This window comes from Phyllobates terribilis, unplaced genomic scaffold, assembly GCF_046119375.1.
Source record: "Phyllobates terribilis strain yellow unplaced genomic scaffold, ASM4611937v1 Scaffold_3__8_contigs__length_932513732, whole genome shotgun sequence".
Classification (NCBI taxonomy): Eukaryota; Metazoa; Chordata; class Amphibia; order Anura; family Dendrobatidae; genus Phyllobates; species Phyllobates terribilis.
In genome coordinates, this window is record NW_027362763.1 from 283,895,541 (window position 1) to 283,915,054 (window position 19,514).

Sequence of the window (19,514 nt, forward strand, 5' to 3'; positions counted from 1 at the left end):
CTCCCTCCAAAGGTTTTCTATAGGGTTTAGATCTGGAGACTGGCTAGGCCACTCCAGGACCTTGAAATGCTTCTTACAAAGTCACTTCTTCGTTGCCTGGCAGTGTGCTTGGAATCATTGTCATGCTGAAAGACCCAACCACGTTTCATCTTCAATGCCCTTGCTGATGGAAGGAGGTTTGCACTCAAAATCTCACGATACATGGCCCCATTCATTCTTTCATGTACACGGATCAATCGTCCTGGTCCCTTGGCAGAGAAACAGCCCCAAAGCATGATATTGCCACCCCCCATGCTTCACAGTAGGTATGGTCTTCTTTGGATGCAACTCAGCATTCTTTCTCCTTCAAACACGACGAGTTGTGTTTCTACCAAACAGTTCTACTTTGGTTTCATCTGACCATATGACATTCTCCCAATACTCTTCTGGATCATCCATTCTTGAGATCATTTTGACCCCACGGGGTGAGATCTTGTGTGGAGCCCCAGATCGAGGGAAATTATCAGTGGTCTTGTATGTCTTCCATTTTCTAATTATTACTCGCACAGTTGATTTCTTCACACCCAGCTGCTTGCCTATTGCAGATTCAGTCTTCTCAGCCTGGTGCAGGGCTACAATTTTGTTTCTGGTGTCCTTCGACCGCTCTTTGGTCTTCACCATAGTGGAGTTTGGAGTGTGACTGTTTGAGGCTGCGGACAGGTATCTTTTATACTGATAACAAGTTCAAACAGGTGCCAGTACTACAGATAATGAGTGGAGGACAGAGGAGCCTCTTAAAGAAGAAGTTACAGGTCTGTGAGAGCCAGAAATCTTGCTTGTTTGTAATTGACCAAATACTTATTTTCCACCAAAATTTGAAAAAAAATTGTTTCCAAATCAGACAATGTGATTTTCAGGATTTGTTTTCTCATTTTGTCTCTCATAGTTGAGGTCTACCTATGATGTCAATTACAGGCCTCTCTCATCTTTTTAAGTGGGAGAACTTGCACAATTGGTGCCTGACTACCGTATATGTCGGCGTATAAGACGACTGGGAGTATAAGATGACCCCCCAACATTTCCACTCGAAATATAGAGTTTGTTATATACTCACCCCCTCCCATATAATGCCCCATGCAGGATGTCACCCCCCATATTATGCCCCATGCAGGCTGTTACCCGCTCATATAATGCCCCATGCAGGATGTCACCCCCCATATTATGCCCCATGCAGGATGTCACCCCCCATATTATGCCCCATGCCTCCATACATTAAAAAAAAAAAAAAATCCAATACTCACCTCACTCCTCCTCACCTGCTGCCGCTGCTCTGGTCTGGACTCCAGCGTCGCCGGCGTCTTCCCGCTCAGCGCTGCCTGTGACGGCTCAGGGGAGGGCGCGGTGTAAAGACGTCACCGCACCCTTTGACCTGAGAAGTCACAGGGAGCAGACAGCAGGAAGACAGCGGATCTGCGGAGGCACGGGGAGAGGTAAGTATCCGGCTGCTGGGGCCCTGAACAAGCGGGGGAGAAGGGCGGGCGCTGACACCGCTCTTCCCCCCACTGTACATCTTCCCTAATCTTTGGTGTGTCCTTTGTGGTCTCTGTGTGCATCCCTTGTACCTTTTATACATATGAACCTTTTGCTCCTATACCTGCATTAATGGATGCACAGCAATTCGCCTAGTTCCGCCATGATGACCTTTACTCTGCTCTTATGGGTGTAATATTGTACGCACATTGATCCTCTTGTTTTTTTATTTAATACTTCAGTGTCATCTGTGTTCTACCACTAGGTATATTTACAATAGTGTTCCATCTTGATGACTTTATTACAGTACTTGATTTATGTGCAATCCTGTGGACATTGATTTTTATCCTATTGGGGTGAGACTGTATATACTCAGGTACGTTGTCCTAAAGGCGATATTCTCGTTGTTATTCAACTTTGTAATTTGTTTATGTCACTTAAGCACCTCATGAGCTATAATGTATTTCATTGGCAGCAATTATGTTTTACAGTGTGGTGTTCACCTATTTTAACATCTCCTTTTAGATTTTCTTGTATGTGTGTGTACTGTACTACTTGTCATTTAATAAATAGTTTTGGCCGCTAGATCCTACATAGAACAAGGAGTATAATTCTTGTTGGAGTGCCGTTCACTATACTGTCCGCCTATAGGTTACTCACTTGTTATTTTAGTTGTGTTGAGCTATTTATATTGTCCTTTTATGATTTTCTATAAAAGCAGAAAGATTCTAAATTTTGCCAACAAACCAAATTGGCAATGAGGGTTGAATAATTTTGATTGCAGCTGTATTTCTGGCTGTGTAGAAGCATTGCGGGGCTGCACATTTCAGCAATGGGACAGTATCCGCCTGTCTATCAGATAACCGGCCAAGTTGCCCATAGTAAACAATCGGATATCAACTATCACTTCTTAAACGGTTCTGGAAAAAGTTTAACCCTGATTGTTCGTCAGATTTTCTTTTTGCAATGCAATTATTTTTTTGTAAAATAACTTTTGTGCAGTGCCGTACAGTGAACTTCTACTTTATAGGACTACAGTACCATAGTATGAGTCTGGCATTAGACTACACTTATCGGAATGATATGTTTTATTGCAGAACTTTTTACTGCAGTGCAGCTCCAGCATTATACATTTATGGCAATACACTAATGCCCATCCTACTAAAGTATATTCCGGCCTCTGCCATAACGTAAAACTGTCATTTCATGATAAAATGAGTTAACATTACTGAAATATACTATAACACAGCAAGGAAAAACACAGTCGAATACTCTAATTCTGCCAAAAGTGAGGCTAATGCACATAGTAGACTATTATTCTGCTGAAATGAAACCTTCTGCATGGCGTGCAAAGATATAGTACCCAACTGCAGTTATTTCCTTTATCAAAATGTTTTAATGGCTCCACAATACCTTATCCAACTCCACAATCTTTAAAGCAGGTTCATGTATCACATCGTTCCTGACAAGTTCCTCAGCCCTGAACAAAGCCACATAATTTTCATGAGCTTCCATTTCTTCAGCTTGAAAGAGTAACAACCAGGTAAGAATTAGTGCAAAGTCAATGGAATTAACGTCTTATTCAGGCGCTTTAGTGCGGTCAATACAAATGCAGCAGAGGCGCACTAACCTGTCAAATCACCGCACTTATCCAGTTCATTCTCTGATACCGTGGGAGAATATCTCACTTCTAAATGGTTACCTGGGACTTGACTAACTGGAGTTCTGGAGAAGGGATCAAAAAGTGAATACATTTAATGTACAGACCTGGGTGCTATGGGAAGCAATCTGCGTTAATATGCAGGGATGTGCACAAATTTGTTATAAAGCAAGAACATGATAATCTCAACAAGGGCCAATGTATAACACAAGTTTATTAATTGACATATACCAGAGACTTTTTATTAGGATTACATACAAAATAGCTTGACGCTATATACAGTGGGTATGGAAAGTATTCAGACCCCTTTATATTTTTCACTTTTTGTTTCATTGCAGCCATTTGGTAAATTCTAAAAAGTTCATTTTTTTCTCATTAAAATACGCTCTGCACCCCATCTTGACTGAAAAAAAAAAAACAGAAATGTAGAAATTTTTGCAAATTTATTAAAAAAGAAAAACTAAAATATCACATGGTCATAAGTATTCAGACCCTTTGCTCAGTATTGAGTAGAAGCACTCTTTTGAGCTAGTACAGCCTTGAGTCTTCTTGGGAATGATGCAACAAGTTTTTCACACCTAGATTTGGGGATCCTCTGCCATTCTTCCTTGCAGATCCTCTCCAGTTTCATCAGGTTGGATGGTGAACGTTGGTGGACAGCCATTTTCAGGTCTCTCCAGAAATGCTCAATTGGGTTTAGGTCAGGGCTCTGGCTGGGCCAGTCAAGAATGGTCACAGATTTGTTCTGAAGCCACTTCTTTGTTATTTTAGCTGTGTGCCTAGGGTCATTGTCTTTTTGGAAGGTGAACCTTCAGCCAAGTCTGAGGTCCAGAGCACTCTGGAAGAGGTTTTCATCCAGAATATCTGTGTACTTGGCCGTATTCATGTTTCCTTTAATTGCAACCAGTCGTCCTGTCCCTGCAGCTGAAAAACATCTCCATAGCATGATGCTGCCACCACCATGTTTCACTGCTGGGATTGCATTGGGCAGGTGATGAGCAGTGCCTGTTTTTCTCCACACATACCGCTTAGAATTATCACCAAAAAGTTCTATCTTTGTCTTATCAGACCAAAGAATATTATTTCTCATAGTCTGGGAGTCCTTCATATGTTTTTGAGCAAACTGTATGTGGGCTTTCATATGTCTTGCACTGAGGAGAGGCTTCCGTCAGGCCACTCTGCCATAAAGGCCTAACTGGTGGAGGGCTGGAGTGATTGTGGCTGAGCTCCAGAGATACAGTAGGGAGATGGGAGAAAGTTCCACAAAGTCAACTGTGATCTTGGGGTTCTCCTTTACCTCTCTCACCAAGGCTCTTCTCCCATGATTGCTCAGTTTGGCTGGACGGCCAGATCTGGGAAGACTTCTGGGGTTCCCAAACTTCTTCCATTTAAGGATTAACCTTGGCCAGATTTGTGCCTTGCCACAATTCTGTCTATGAGCTTCTTGGACAGTTCCTTTAGGCTCATGATTCTCATTTGGTCTGACATGCACTGTGAGCTGTGAGGTCTTTTACAGACAGCTGTGTGCCTTTCCAAATCAAGTCCTATCAGTTTAATTAAACACAGCTGGACTCCAATAAAGGAGTAGAACCATCTGAAGGAGGAGCACAAAGAAATGGACAGCATGTGACTTAAATATGAGTGTCTGAGCAAAGGGTCTGAATACCTATGACAATGTGATATTTCAGTTTTTCTTTTTTAATAAATTTGCAAAAATTTCTACATTTCTGTTTTTTTTTTCAGGCAAGATGGGGTGCAGAGTGTAATAATGAGAAAAAAATGAACTTTTTAGAATTTACCAAATGGCTGTAATTAAATAAAGAGTGACAAATTTAAAGGGGTCTGAATACTTTCCGTACCCACTATATATATTGTTAAACATGAATGCGGCCAGGTACACAGATATTCTGGATGAAGACCTCTTCCAGAGTGCTCTGGACCTCAGACTTGGCTGAAGGTTCACCTTTCAAAAAGACAATGACCCTAAGCACACAGCTAAAATAACAAAGGAGTGGCTTCAGAACAACTCTGTGACCATTCTTGACTGGACCAGCCAGAGCCCTGACCTAAACCAAATTGAGCATCTCTGGAGAGACCTGAAAATGGCTGTCCACCAACCTGACGGAACTGGAGAGGATCTGCAAGGAAGAACGGCAGAGGATCCCCAAATCCAGGTGTGAAAAACTTGTTGCATCATTCTCAAGAAGACTCATGGCTGTACTAGCTCAAAAGAGTGCTTCTACTCAATACTGAGCAAAGGGGCTGAATACTTATGACCATGTAATATTTCAGTTTTTCTTTTTTAATAAATTTGCAAAAATTTCTACATTTGTTTTTTTTTTCAGTCAAGATGGGGTGCAGAGTGTATTTTAATGAGAAAAAAATGAACTTTTTAGAATTTACCAAATGACTGTAATGAAATAAATAGTGACAAATTTAAAGGGGTCTGAATACTTTCCATACCCACTATATATATTGTTATACAGAACCCAGATTTCACGCTTAGTGCGGCACCTATTATTTGCCTGGTTGGCTTTTATAAGAGTGCAGTTCATATGTGAACAGATGTCACAAGCAGATAAATGAACGCACAGAAGAGCTAAGTAAAAAGAATGTGATGAGTTAAGACATCTGCATTAAGGTGAAGAAAACCAATGAGAAGCATTTTTATTTATTTTTAACCCCTTCACAAACTTGGACGTATAGGCACGTCCAAGGTGGTGTCCCTGCCTTTGATGCTGAGCCCGCATTTTACCCTGATCTGATCAGCTGTCAATTGCCTCTAACGGCCGCGGCCGATATCCACCAGCAGCTGTTAACAAGTTAAATGCCGCTGGCAATTACTGACAGCAGCATTTAACAAGCGCTGGCAGGAAGCGTGTCATAAGACACACCCATCGGCGTCCTTGTCACATGATCGCGGGGCGCCGATGGGTTGTCATGACAGCCGGGGGTCTGCAGAAGACTTGCTTGTCATTGTGGACTTATGACTAAAGGAAATTGTGATTTCTATATATATGTAGCGTAGGTGATCGGATGATCGCAGCTTCAAGTCTCCTAAGGGAAGTATTGAAGTCAGTAAAAAGTAAACAAAAAGTTTTAAAAAAACTAAAAATAAAAACACAAAACTTTGAATCATCCCCCCCTTTTGCCCCATTCAAAATAAAATAATGAAAAAAAAAATACACATTTGTTCAGAAACATCCGATCTATCAAAGTATAAAATAAATTAATCAGATTGGTAAACGGTGTAACGAGAAAAAAAATCGAAATGACAGTAGACCAGGAGAGGAGTCCTGAGGAGATAATTTGCATATTCCCACTGCATTTTGGGATAAGTGAAGAGTCTCCGCAAGCTCAAAGAACAATGGATTTTGGCCGTTGGAGCTGAAAGGAGGACATCGGTAAACCAGGGAAGGAGTCCTGAGGAGATAATTTGCATATCCCCAGTGGATTTTGGCCATTGGAGCTGAAAGGAGGACATCGGTAAACCAGGGGAGGAGTCCTGAGGAGATAATTTGCATATTCCCACTGCATTTTGGGATAAGTGAAGAGTCTCCACAAGCTCAAAGAACACTGGATTTTGGCCGTTGGAGCTGAAAGGAGGACATCGGTAAACCAAGGAAGGAGTCCTGAGGAGATAATTTGCATATCCCCACTGGATTTTGATTTTGGCCATTGGAGCTGAAAGGAGGACATCGGTAAACCAGGGGAGGAGTCCTGAGGAGATATTTTGCATATTCCCACTGCATTTTGGGATAAGTGAAGAGTCTCCGCGAGCTCAAAGAACACTGGATTTTTGCCGTTGGAGCTGAAAGGAGGACATCGGTAAACCAGGGGAGGAGTCCTGAGGAGATAATTTGCATATTCCCACTGGATTTTGGCCGTTGGAGCTGAAAGGAGGACATCGGTAAACCAGGGGAGGTGTCCTGAGGAGATAATTTGCATATTCCCACTGGATTTTGGCCGTTGGAGCTGAAAGCAGGACATCGGTAAACCAGGGGAGGAGTCCTGAGGAGATAATTTGCATATTCCCACTGGATTTTGGCCGTTAGAGCAGAAAGGAGGACATCGGTAAACCAGGGGAGGAGTCCTGAGGAGATAATTTGCATATTCCCACCGGATTTTGGCCGTTGGAGCTGAAAGGAGGACATTGGTAAACCAGGGGAGGAGTCCTGAGGAGATAAATTTGCATATTCCCACCGGATTTTGGCCGTTGGAGCAGAAAGGAGGACATCGGTAAACCAGGGGAGGAGTCCTGAGGAGATAATTTGCATATTCCCACCGGATTTTGGCCATTGGAGCTGAAAGGAGGACATCGGTAACATGTATTTGGAAGTCGCCTTGCTAAACTCATCAGAAGAGCTTTAAACTAGAACAATGTGGGAAGGGAAGCAAAAGGCCAGAAAAAGCTATACAGCTGACAAATACTATTCAGATCTCTGCTATTGGAAGTGGAAAGAAAGAACAAAGACAAAAAAATCTAAATAATAATAATATGGGAGGAAGAGAAACCAATCAGCAACTAAAATGTTTTTATACAAATGCACAAAGCATGGGCAACAAATAAGGAAAATTGGAACTACTAACGCAGGAAAAGAAATATGATGTCATTGGAATCACTGAAACTTGGTGGGACGATACACATGATTGGAATACAAGGCTAAAAGGATACAACTTATTTGCAAGAAACAGACTTAATAAACGAGGAGGAGGTGTCGCATTGTATGTTAGAAAAGCATATATCTGCACAGAGATTGAAGCTTCAGAGACTGGGAGTTCTGTGGAATCTGTTTGGGTAAGAATACAAGGAGAGAACAATGGAAAGGACACCATTGTAGGCATTTACTACAGGCCACCTGGGCAAACTGAAGATATGGATGAACTCTTTATGTATCAAATGACCAAGTTCTCCAAAAAATATGACGTAGTGGTCATGGGAGATTTCAACTATCCAGACATTTGTTGGGAATCTCTCTCAAGTAAAACTAACAGGTCAAGCAAATTCTTATCCTCTCTTGCTGACAACTTTATCTTCCAAAAGGTAAGGAAGAAAACAAGGGGATCTGCTACTTTGGATCTAATCCTTATAAACAGGGAGGAAATGGTTGAGGAGGTAAAAGTGGCTGGGAACCTAGGAGGCAGCGATCATGCTATTATAGAATTTTGGATAACTAGAGGAGGAAGACATGTGAAGACTCAAACTTCAAGGTTAGATTTTAGAAAGGCAGATTTTAAGCGACTCAGAAAGAGAATAGGAGAGTTCCAATGGCTGGATGTCCTTAAGGACAAAAATATCCAGGAAGGATGGGAAATTTTTAAAAATGAGATTCTCAAAGCACAATCGTTAACAATCCCGAAAAGTAGGAAGAATGGGAAGCATTTAAGGAAACCAGGATGGATGAACACAGAACTTAAACACATGCTAAAAAGAAAGAAAGATAGAAATGTTTATCAAATTGAAAGAGGGAGGCATATCTAAAGAAGATTATAATGCAGTCTGCAGAACCTGCAGGGCAAGTATCAGGTTAGCTAAAGCTGACAATGAATTAAGGCTTGCAAGAGATGTCAAAAGCAATAAAAAAGGATTTTGGGGGTATGTCAAAAGTAAAAGAAAAGTCAAAGATGCTATAGGATTTCGACAGGATGAAAATAGTGAAATGGTAAGAAAGGATGTTGAGAAGGCCGAACTTTTTAATTCCTGTTTTGCATCAGTTTTCTCTCAGAAAGAAAATGTAACATCAATTGATCTTCACTTTCCTATTAAAGGTATAGAAAAATCCAGGTTATCTTTAAACAGAAAGATTGTGAGGGAATATTTAGCTAACATAAATGAGTTCAAGTCTCCAGGTCCAGATGAATTACACCCCAGAGTACTGAAGGAGATTGTAGAAGACATTTTGGAACCACTCTCCATAATCTTTGAAAATTCTTGGAGAACAGGAGAAGTCCCAGAAGACTGGAGAAGAGCAAATGTTGTTCCTATCTTCAAAAAGGGGAAGAAGGTGGACCCAGGGAACTATAGGCCGGTGAGTCTGACTTCTATACCAGGAAAGATCTTTGAACAAATTATTAAACAACATGTAAGTACCTGGATAAGAATGAAGTGATTAACCAGAGTCAGCATGGATTTGTAACTAACAAGTCATGTCAGACTAACTTAATTCCCTTCTATGATTGAATATAGTATATCTTGACTTCAGCAGAGCATTTGACAAAGTATCTCACACCATCCTTATTGAAAAAATGACCAAGTATGGAATGGACAAGGCAACTGTTAGGTGGATTCATAACTGGCTTAGTGATTGGACTCAAAGAGTGGTCGTAAATGGCTTCACATCAACTTGGATGAATGTCTCAAGTGGGGTACCAAAGGGCTCTGTACTGGGACCTTCATTGTTCAACATCTTTATCAATGATTTAGATGAAGGAATTGATGGTAAACTGATTAAATTTGCTGATGACACAAACCTAGGAGGGATATCTAACACTAGAGAAGAGAGAGAGGATTCAAAAAGACCTAAATAAACTGGAGCAGTGGGCAGCAACTAACAGAATGGTTTTTAACAGGGAAAAATGCAAAGTACTACATCTGGGCAATAAAAAGGAAAAAAGCATATACAGAATGGGAGGAATAGAGCTAAGCAACAGTACATGTGAAAAAGGCTTAGGTATACTACTAGATCATAGACTGAACTGAGTCAACAGTGTGATGCAGCAGCAAAAAAGGCAAATACAATTCTGGGATGTATTAACAGAAGCATACAGTCTAGATCACGTGAAGTCATTATGGCACTTTACTCCTCTTTGGTCAGACCTCATCTGGAATACTGTGTCCAGTTTTGGGCACCACATTTTAAAAAAGACATCGACAAACTGGAGCAAGTTCAGAGAAGAGTAGTGTTGAGCCACCCCCGTAGTGTTCGAGTTCGGTTCGGTTCGTCGAACACCCGTGTGTTCGCCGAACTGTTCGTCGAACTGTTCGTCGAACACCTTCGAACACCGTTAAAACCAATGGCAGGCAAACAAAAACACATAGAAACACATAGAAAACACCTTCAAAGGTGTCCAAAAGCTGACAAACTGCTCAGAAGACATAACTAACACATGGAAAAGTGACAAGTACATATAGTCATGCGAAAATAAAAGAGGTGGAGGAGTAAAAGGAGGGGGAGACACAGATATAGGCATGTCATGCCCTTCTAAAATCCAAAAAGTGAGAAGCCGACACGGCCAGTCCGCTCCTGCCCGTGCCACCTCCGTGTCGCCGGGTTTGTGCCAGAGCCGCGGTGAACCCTGACGGCCAGCCCCCCTCTCCCAATACTGGTGCCTGTCCGCTGGTGGGTCGAGCGAGCCCCCCTGTGGTGGAGGCAGCTCTAAGCTTTTTAATTTAAATTGTCTCTCTAATTTGAATGAATACACTTTAAATCCATTTACAAGGATCTATTGGAGGGCAAGTCTCATGCCAGCAGCCGCGGTAATTCCAGCTCCAGTAGCGTCCACTAAAGCTGCTGCAGTTAAAAAGCTTTTATAAGGATCGAGCTCGGCTGTCCACCGCAAGGCATCCTACTGCCAGTCCCAGCCCCTATGCCTTGGGGTGCCTCCTGATGCTCTTCACTAAGTATCCCATGGTCCCGAAGCATTTCCTTTGAAAAAATTAAGTGTCTAAACTACAGGTGGTGCAGCTTGCTTAACAGCCGGGATAATCCGCTTACTAGCAGACACTGCTACTAGGCACAAAGTATTTCCTGGGCTAGATGCAGTTAAAAATTTGTAATTAGATACTCTCGTTGGATGCTGAGAAAGCATTCCATAGAGTCTCCTGGCACGCCATATATGATTCTCTTAAAAAGCTTGGGGTAGGGGTCTAGGGGACCCTTTTATAGCCAAAATCACGGCCCTGTATCGCAATACGTCACCTAGGCTTAAGATAAATGGAACTGTAGCACCCTGAGGGCTCGGTTGCTAAAGACGTATTGCACCTCACCCAGAGGTGTGATATCTCACTCTCAGGTAAGGATGGAGTGTGGATCAGGACCCGACACCTGCATGCATTACACCACATTGCCGTGGGGCAGGGCGACCAATATGCCCCTGAGATGGGCACGACAGTCCCTGTCCCTGGCTGGAGTGGGGGGAGGGAACACTGAGGAAGGGGAACCCTGTAGTGCAGGAGCAGGGAGGAAGCAGTTCCTGGGTGCATTGAGAAGGGAGTATAAAAGGTGGGCACCATCTTAGTTCAGTGCAGAGAAGTCTGAGCAGAAGTGGCAGGGAGCAGGGGCTCTGCATGAGCTCTGCTCCGGAGGCGGGCCTAGTAACAGAGGCCCAGGCCTGGAAGAGGGAGAAGGAAGGAAGAGGAGCGGAGAAGGCTCCAGGAACGAGGAATGAAGGGATCCCAGGGGTGCGGACGGGCGAGTCGCCACCGCACGCCCGAATCCACCTGCGTGGAGGGGTCAGGCCAAAGGGGGAGACCGGTCCCCGAACTAGTGGAGGCAGGAAACGACCCTCAGCTAGAAACCGGAGGCTCTGACATTTTATGTGGCGCAGCCCCTCGCTACACCCGCTAGGAAGGCACCACATAGGGTCAGGGAAACTGGCGCCAAGTTTACCAAGAGGAGGCCCGAGGCAGCCAGACAGAAGTGTTGGTAAGAAAGGCCAGACAAAGGACACACAAAGGGGGTCCTGTGAAGTGCTCCAAAGTTATCTGGGAGTTGTCTGAGCCCCTCACCTGGTGAGCACAGTACGACGTGGGCAGCCGTTACCTGCAGACGTGGTCTGGATAATAAGAACTGTGAGTAAAGGCCCTGAACTGCATCACTGACTCCGTGTCGTTACTGCTGCTGCCCTGCACCATCACCCCCATCCTCCGCATACACTGCCCTGAGGCTATACTCCTCCCGTGGGGAGTTATGCTACGCTCTGCTGCACCCACAACACCAGTCTCAGTGGTCTGCCCTGTAGCGGCGGTTCACTCTGACCGCAATCCACGGGTGGCGTAGTCGGACATTTAAACATGAAAACCACATAAATAGTTCCGCCACTGGTTTCACCGCCCTGAGCCACGGAAGTGGGTCGCCGCCACGAAGACTACAACCACCAGCATCCACCAAAAAGGGTCCGGCTCCGGGTGTCCCAAGGCCCAGGGGGTGCGTCAGAACATTTTCATCACCTTTCACAATCACCAATGGGACAAGGCAGTGATGTCCTCTGTCCCCTCTCTTATACATCCTAGTGACGGAGCACCTGCTCTCATCAATTCGCCATAACCCCAATATTAGGTGGATTGAGGTGGGAGGCACCGAGTACAAGTGCTCTCTATTTGCTGATGATGTCCTAGTATATATCACTCAATCACATATATCCATCCATGCTGTTATGGCTGAAATAGATCACTTTGTTACATGGTAAAATTTTAAAATCAATGCAGCGAAGTCTGAGGCCCTCGATGTCTCCCTCCCCAAATCCATATAGGATTCCATCCAGTCCAACTTTCCCTTTGCCTGGCCCTCACAGGGTATCAAATACTTAGGAATTCCTATTCATAGAGACCTCTCCCATCTATGTTATCTTAATTTTGGGCCCTTTATTGAACAACTCCATACAGACCACGGTTGGCAAGTTAGAACTGTAAGATTCACTACGTGAACCACTGGTGTTTTGTGGAAAAGCACATGTACACTGCGTTCCAAATTATTATACAAAAAGTGTTTAGGAGTGATAAGGGAAGAATTTGTTTGTTTGTCAGTTAAACTCATTGATGGTGATGTGTGTCAGGGCTCTTTATATCACTGTAAGCAATTGCAGACACCTGTGCTAATTAGTTTGGCAGGTGTGTCCAATGAAAGGCAAGACTACTTAAGAAGGCTCTCTCACATTATTAAGCAGCCTACATTTTCTGCCAAAATGGGAAAGAAAAAGGATGTGTCGGCTGCTGAGAAGCAACAAATTGTGGAGTGTTTAGGTCAAGGCATGACTACAATCAACATTGTGCGATGATCAGGATGAAGTGTCCTGGCAATCAAGAAGTATGTAGCTGATTCACAGTACACACGTGTGCGTGCTGATAAGGGCAAATTGAGGACTCTTTCCTACAGGCAATTACGTCAGGTTGAAAGAGCAGCGGCAAAAAAGCCTTGTCATAGCAGCAGACAAGTTTTTGAAGCTGCTTGTGCCTCCAACGTCCCCCGAACAACAAGATGCAGGGTCCTTCAGAGGTTTGCAGCTGTGCATGCGCCATCCTGTCGACCTCCTCTATCCACTTCACACAAGCAGAAACGGCTCCAGTGGGCCAAACATTACATGAAGACTGATTTCAAAACTGTTTTGTTCACGGATGAGTGCCGTGCAGCGCTCGATGGTCCAGATGGATGGAGTGGAGGATGGCTGGTTGATGGACACCCCACGCAAACACGGCTACAGCGCCAACAAGGAGGAGGTGGAGTAATGTTTTGGGCTGGAATCATGGGGAGAGAGATTGTCGGCCCCTTTAGGATCCCTGAAGGCGCTAAAGATGAACTCCATAATGTATGTGGATTTTCTCAAACAGCACTTCCTGCCATGGTTCAAGAAGAAGAACCGTGTATTTCACAGCAAGATCATTTTTCTGCATGATAATGCACCATCTCATGCTGCACATAAAACATCTGCATCTCTGGCTGATATGGGCATAAAAGGGGACAAACTTATGGTGTGACCCCCATGCTCCCCTGACCTCTACCCCATTCAGAACCTTTGGAGCATCATTAAAAGGAGTGTCTATGATGGCGGGAGGCAGTTCACATCTAAGCAACAGCTCTGGGAGGGTATTCTGTCCTCATGCAAAACAATTGAAGCAGAAACCATCCAAAACCTGACAAATTCAATGGACGAGAGAGTTCAGAAGCTCCTTTCGAACAAGGGGTCCTATGTGAAAATGTAACATCACCTAGAATAAAGTTTTGAGTTGAAAACTGTTTGATTTCAGTTTCTAACAACCTGCTAATGCTTATAATTTCAAAAATGACCATTTTTTTGGTCTTTATTAAAATGAAAAGGTTGATCGAAAAGTTTGGGGGATCTAAGAGTGTGGCAACCCAGTAGTCATGATTACTTCGAATTCTGACAATATGAGGGTCATGCTGCAGGTAGTGCAGCAAGAAGGCACTTATGTGCCTTGCGCATCTCGGAGCCCCAAAATTATTTTCCGGACTAGATGCAGCTAAAAATTATTTTTAATTTTAAATCTGGTGAAGCTTTAGTATAGATGGCCTAATAGGATCAGTGCTGCACACTGCTACAAAGCCCAAATTATTTTCCAGTCAAGATACAGATAAACATGATTAGTAATTTGAAAGCTTAAAACGGTTGGTAGGGTGATTTTAACCAATCATCAAGCTTTTACTCTCCCCAGGATGACACAGGGGTAGAAAAGTCGTTTCGGATCCATGATTTGTTCATCTTTATGAACGTGAGTCTGTCTACATTATCAGTGGAGAGCCGCGTGCGCTTATCTGTCAGCACACCACCAGCAGCGCTGAACACACGTTCAGACAGAACGCTGGCTGCGGGGCATGACAAGATCTCCAAGGCGTAAGTGGCTAGCTCCGGCCATTTATCCAGATTGGAAGCCCAAAAAGAGCAAGGGTCCAGTGACACAGTCGTGGCTTCAATGTTTACTTGGAGATACTCCTGTACCATCGTCTCTAGGCGTTGACTATGTGTCAGACTTCTTGTCTCCTGTGGCCTTGCAAAGGATGGGCTAAAAAAGTGGTGAAATGATTCCGCAAAATTGATGTTACCAGCAGATACTGTGGTTCTGTTACGGTTTGAGTGCTGAACACTTGACGGTCCCACGGTTGGCAAGTTGGAACTGTGAGATTCACTACGTGCACCACTGGTATTTTGTGGAAAAGCACATGTAAGATTCTGCAACAGTCTCTGCTGATACTCCTGCATGCGTGCATCCCTTTCTATGGCAGGAATAATTTCTGCAAATTTACATTTGTACCGGGGATCTAACAGTGTGGCAACCCAGTAGTCAGCATTATTTCTAATTCTCACAATTCGAGGGTCATGTTGCAGGTAGTGCAGCAAGAAGGCACTCATGTGTGTTGCGCATCCAGGAGCACCAAGTCCCTGTTGTGTTGGTGGCGAGGTAACAATCATGCTTCCTTCCTCTGTCCTCTCCCCCCAACCTCGCACAACAGAAATGTGATCAAGGTCTCCCTCATCTGATGAGTCTTCCATCAGTTCGTCCTCCACTCCTTCCTGGGCTCCTGCACCTTCCTCACTAATTTGGCTGCTACCATGCGCCCTGGTAAAACCATCTCCCCCACCCTCACATGCCTGCCGCCTTGGTGCTGCCGACCGTCTGGACCTTGCAGATGTTAGCCCTTCCGCATACAACTCCTCCTCCTCTACTTCCTCCACCTCCTCTTGTGCCACCACCTGACTCCGAATTCTGTTTAACATGTGCTCCAGCATGTAAATCACCGGAATAGTCATGCTGATAATGGCATCGTCAGCACTAAACATCTTCGTCGCCATTTCAAAACTGTGCAGAAGGGTGCATAGGTCCCTGATCTGAGACCACTCCTCCAGCGTGATTTGCCCCACCTCTGAATCTCGTTGGCCCAGGTTATACGTCAGAACGTATTGCACCAGGGCTTGTCGGTGCTGCCACAGTCGCTGCAACATGTGCAGAGTTGAATTCCACTGGGTAGGCACATCGCATTTTAGCCGGTGAAGTGGCAGGCCCAACGACTTCTGTAGAGATGTAAGTCGCTGAGCTGCGGGATGCGAACGGCGGAAGTGAGCACACAGCGACCGTGCCCTCTGCAGAAGGCCATCTAGTCTGGGATAGTGGGCTAAAAATTGCTGGACAACCAGGTTCAACACGTGAGCCATACAAGGCACGTGTGTGACATTGCCCCGGCGAAGGGCCGCACCCAGGTTTGCAGCATTGTCGCACACGGCCTTCCCTGGTTTCAGGTCCAGTGGAGACAACCATTCATGAAATTGGTTCTCCAGAGCTGACCACAACTCCTCAGCTGTGTGACTCACATTTCCCAGACATTTCAATGTAAAAACCGCCTGATGACGTTGAGCCCTACTGCCAGCATAGTAAGGAGGTGTGCAGGATCCCTTCTGCGCAGTTAGAAAGCTTGTGGCATGACCAGACAGGCTTTGGGTGCAGGTGGAAGACCGAGAGGAGGTTGAGGAGGCAGAAGCAGTGGAGGAACTTTGACATAAAGAGGATTGACGCACAACTCGTGGGGACGGCAAGACTTGGACAGCAGCCCCTTGTCCTGCTGTCACCATAGTTACCCAGTGCCCAGTCAGTGACATGTAACGCCCCTGTCCATGCCTACTCGTCCAAGTGTCTGTGGTGAAATGCACCCTGTCACACACAGAGTTTCTCAAAGAAGCGGTGATGTTGTGTGCGACATGCTGGTGGAGCGCAGGCACACCTTTCTTTGAGAAGTAGTGCCGACTGGGCATCTGGTACTGGGGCACTGCGACGGACATAAGGTCTCGAAAATCCTCTGTGTCCACCAGGCGGAAAGGCAGCATTTCTGTAGCCAAGAGCTTGCAGATGGTGAAATTCAACCTCTTAGCTTTCTCATGGCTAGGAGGAAATGGTCTTTTACTTGTCCACATCTGAGGGACCGAGGGCTGGCTATTGTGCTTAGACGGGGTTGATAAGGGTGTCCCCGGCAAACTGCCGGTCTGTGAGGAAGATGCAGGCGGACATGTTAGGTTGCCTTGATCCAAAGGTGGTGCTATCGATGTCGGACAGCGCTCAACACCAGCTGGTGTTACCACCTCCAAAGAAAATGATGACCTGCCAATCACGCTGGCTGTTGCGGGTAAAGAGGTGGCAGGTCTGCGCCCCAAAACAGGTGTGACTGCTGTCCCCCCAGTCACAGAGGATGAAGAGGCCGCGGATGCACAAGATATGGCAGACGGTGATTGGCCCGGCCGGCTAGGCCGCATTGTAGCACACTGAGCTTCCCACTGCAACTTATGCTTCATGTCCATGTGCCGGTTCATGCATGAAGTACTCAAACTATGTATTTTTTGGCCTCTACTTAGCTTTTGCTGACAAATGTTACAGATAACACGAGTTGGGTCATCTTTATCGATCTGAAAAAATGCCCAGGCTATGCAAGGCTTAGCACCCATGCGACCTGAAGAGCCACCACGACTTGTGGTGAGAGGCAGAGTTGTGTTTGAGGATGCAGTTGTTGACGTGCTTCCAGTACTACGTCTCTGTCCAGGAAGGCGCAACCTGACCTCGTCGTCACTAGCATCTTCCTCCACCTCCTCTGCTGACCTCATCTCTTGGCTGACTGTGGGTTGACAGTAAGTGGGATCTCCGACCTCATCATCATCACCCTGTGCGTTATCACACCCGTCGTCCTCAGAGCCAACCTGTTCCTGCCCTGACAAAAAACTAAAGTTGTCGCTCCAATCAGGTATTTGAGTCTTATCATCGTCTTCCTCATTGTCTCCACCAACAGGAGTTACAGTTTGGGAATGAGGGTCTACATTATGGTCAGAACCTTCTGCGTCTGGTCCTGGATCCGACTCATAAAGATTCTGGGCATCAGTGCAGATCATTTCCTCGTCTGGATTCACAGAAGCGCTGGAGTCGACCTCTGATTCCCAGGCTATAGTATGAGTAAACAGCTCTGCAGACTCAACCATCTGTTCTACCTCACACTCAGACGGGCAGCTGGAGATTTGGGAGCTGTGAGGAAGCAAGTGCGATTTGGGTGACACCTTTGAGGACTGGAGTATTTGTGATGTTGAAGTTGATGTGGAGGAGAGCCCACTTAAAGGAGCACTTGATATCCGTTGAAGCACCTGCTGTTTTTGTGCCTCATCTGGAATTTGTAGCGATTGGCGTGGCCGTAAGAAAGGGATCTTATCACATTGTCCGCTAAAAGAAGTAGACATTTTAGTTTGGCTGGAAGATGGTCTTTCTTCTGCACCTACCCCACGGACACAACCTTTTTTCCCCTTCCCAACACGCCTATTCCCCTTTCCACCAGCAGCAGGCCTTTTTCCACTCATTTTGGTGGTTAACTAATTCACAACTCTGGAGTTGTTTGCACAAAAAAACAATGGATGGTAACCGAGCAGAGCTGAGTGGCCAAACTGTGGTATTAGGCCAAAACTATTGGCTGGGTTAGATGCAGAAAAAAATTATTTTTAATTTGCAACCTGATGGAGGTCAGTATAGATGGACTAATAGACCAAGTCCCACACACCGCTAGAAGCCCAAATATTTTTTCAGAGCTAGATGCAGAAAATTTTTTTATTCAATTTGCAACCTGATGGAGGTCAGTATAGATGGACTAATAGACCAAGTCCCACACACTGCTAGAAGCCCAAATATTTTTTCAGAGCTAGATGCAGAAAAAAATTATTTTTAATTTGCAACCTGATGGAGGTCAGTATAGATGGACTAATAGACCAAGTCCCACACACCGCTAGAAGCCCAAATATTTTTTCAGAGCTAGATGCAGAAATTTTTTTTATTCAATTTGCAACCTGATGGAGGTCAGTATAGATGGACTAATAGACCAAGTCCCACACACTGCTAGAAGCCCAAATATTTTTTCAGAGCTAGATGCAGAAAAAAATTATTTTTAATTTGCAACCTGATGGAGGTCAGTATAGATGGACTAATAGACCAAGTCCCACACACTGCTAGAAGCCCAAATATTTTTTCAGAGCTAGATGCAGAAAAAAATTATTTTTAATTTGCAACCTGATGGAGGTCAGTATAGATGGACTAATAGACCAAGTCCCACACACTGCTAGAAGCCCAAATATTTTTTCAGAGCTAGATGCAGAAAAAAATTATTTTTAATTTGCAACCTGATGGAGGTCAGTATAGATGGACTAATAGACCAAGTCCCACACACTGCTAGAAGCCCAAATATTTTTTCAGAGCTAGATGCAGAAAAAAATTATTTTTAATTTGCAACCTGATGGAGGTCAGTATAGATGGACTAATAGACCAAGTCCCACACACCGCTAGAAGCCCAAATATTTTTTCAGAGCTAGATGCAGAAAAAAATTATTTTTAATTTGCAACCTGATGTAGGTCAGTATAGATGGACTAATAGACCAAGTCCCACACACTGCTAGAAGCCCAAATATTTTTTCAGAGCTAGATGCAGAAAAAAATTATTTTTAATTTGCAACCTGATGGAGGTCAGTATAGATGGACTAATAGACCAAGTCCCACACACCGCTAGAAGCCCAAATATTTTTTCAGAGCTAGATGCAGAAAAAAATTATTTTTAATTTGCAACCTGATGTAGGTCAGTATAGATGGACTAATAGACCAAGT

At 44.5% G+C, this 19,514-nt stretch overlaps 1 protein-coding gene across 6 annotated transcripts in view; it reads right to left on the minus strand.

The window, feature by feature from the left end:
* Positions 1–19,514, minus strand: part of ZBBX (zinc finger B-box domain containing) — a 308,041-nt gene that overhangs the window by 125,149 nt on the left and 163,378 nt on the right. For all 6 annotated transcript variants that reach the window (XM_073674826.1, XM_073674825.1, XM_073674824.1 and 3 more), the window contains 2 exons: positions 3,140–3,234; positions 2,923–3,032 (listed from right to left, as the gene is read on the minus strand). In XM_073674826.1, coding sequence (XP_073530927.1) covers positions 2,923–3,032; positions 3,140–3,234 — 205 coding nt within the window. The remainder of the gene's footprint in view (positions 1–2,922; positions 3,033–3,139; positions 3,235–19,514) is intronic.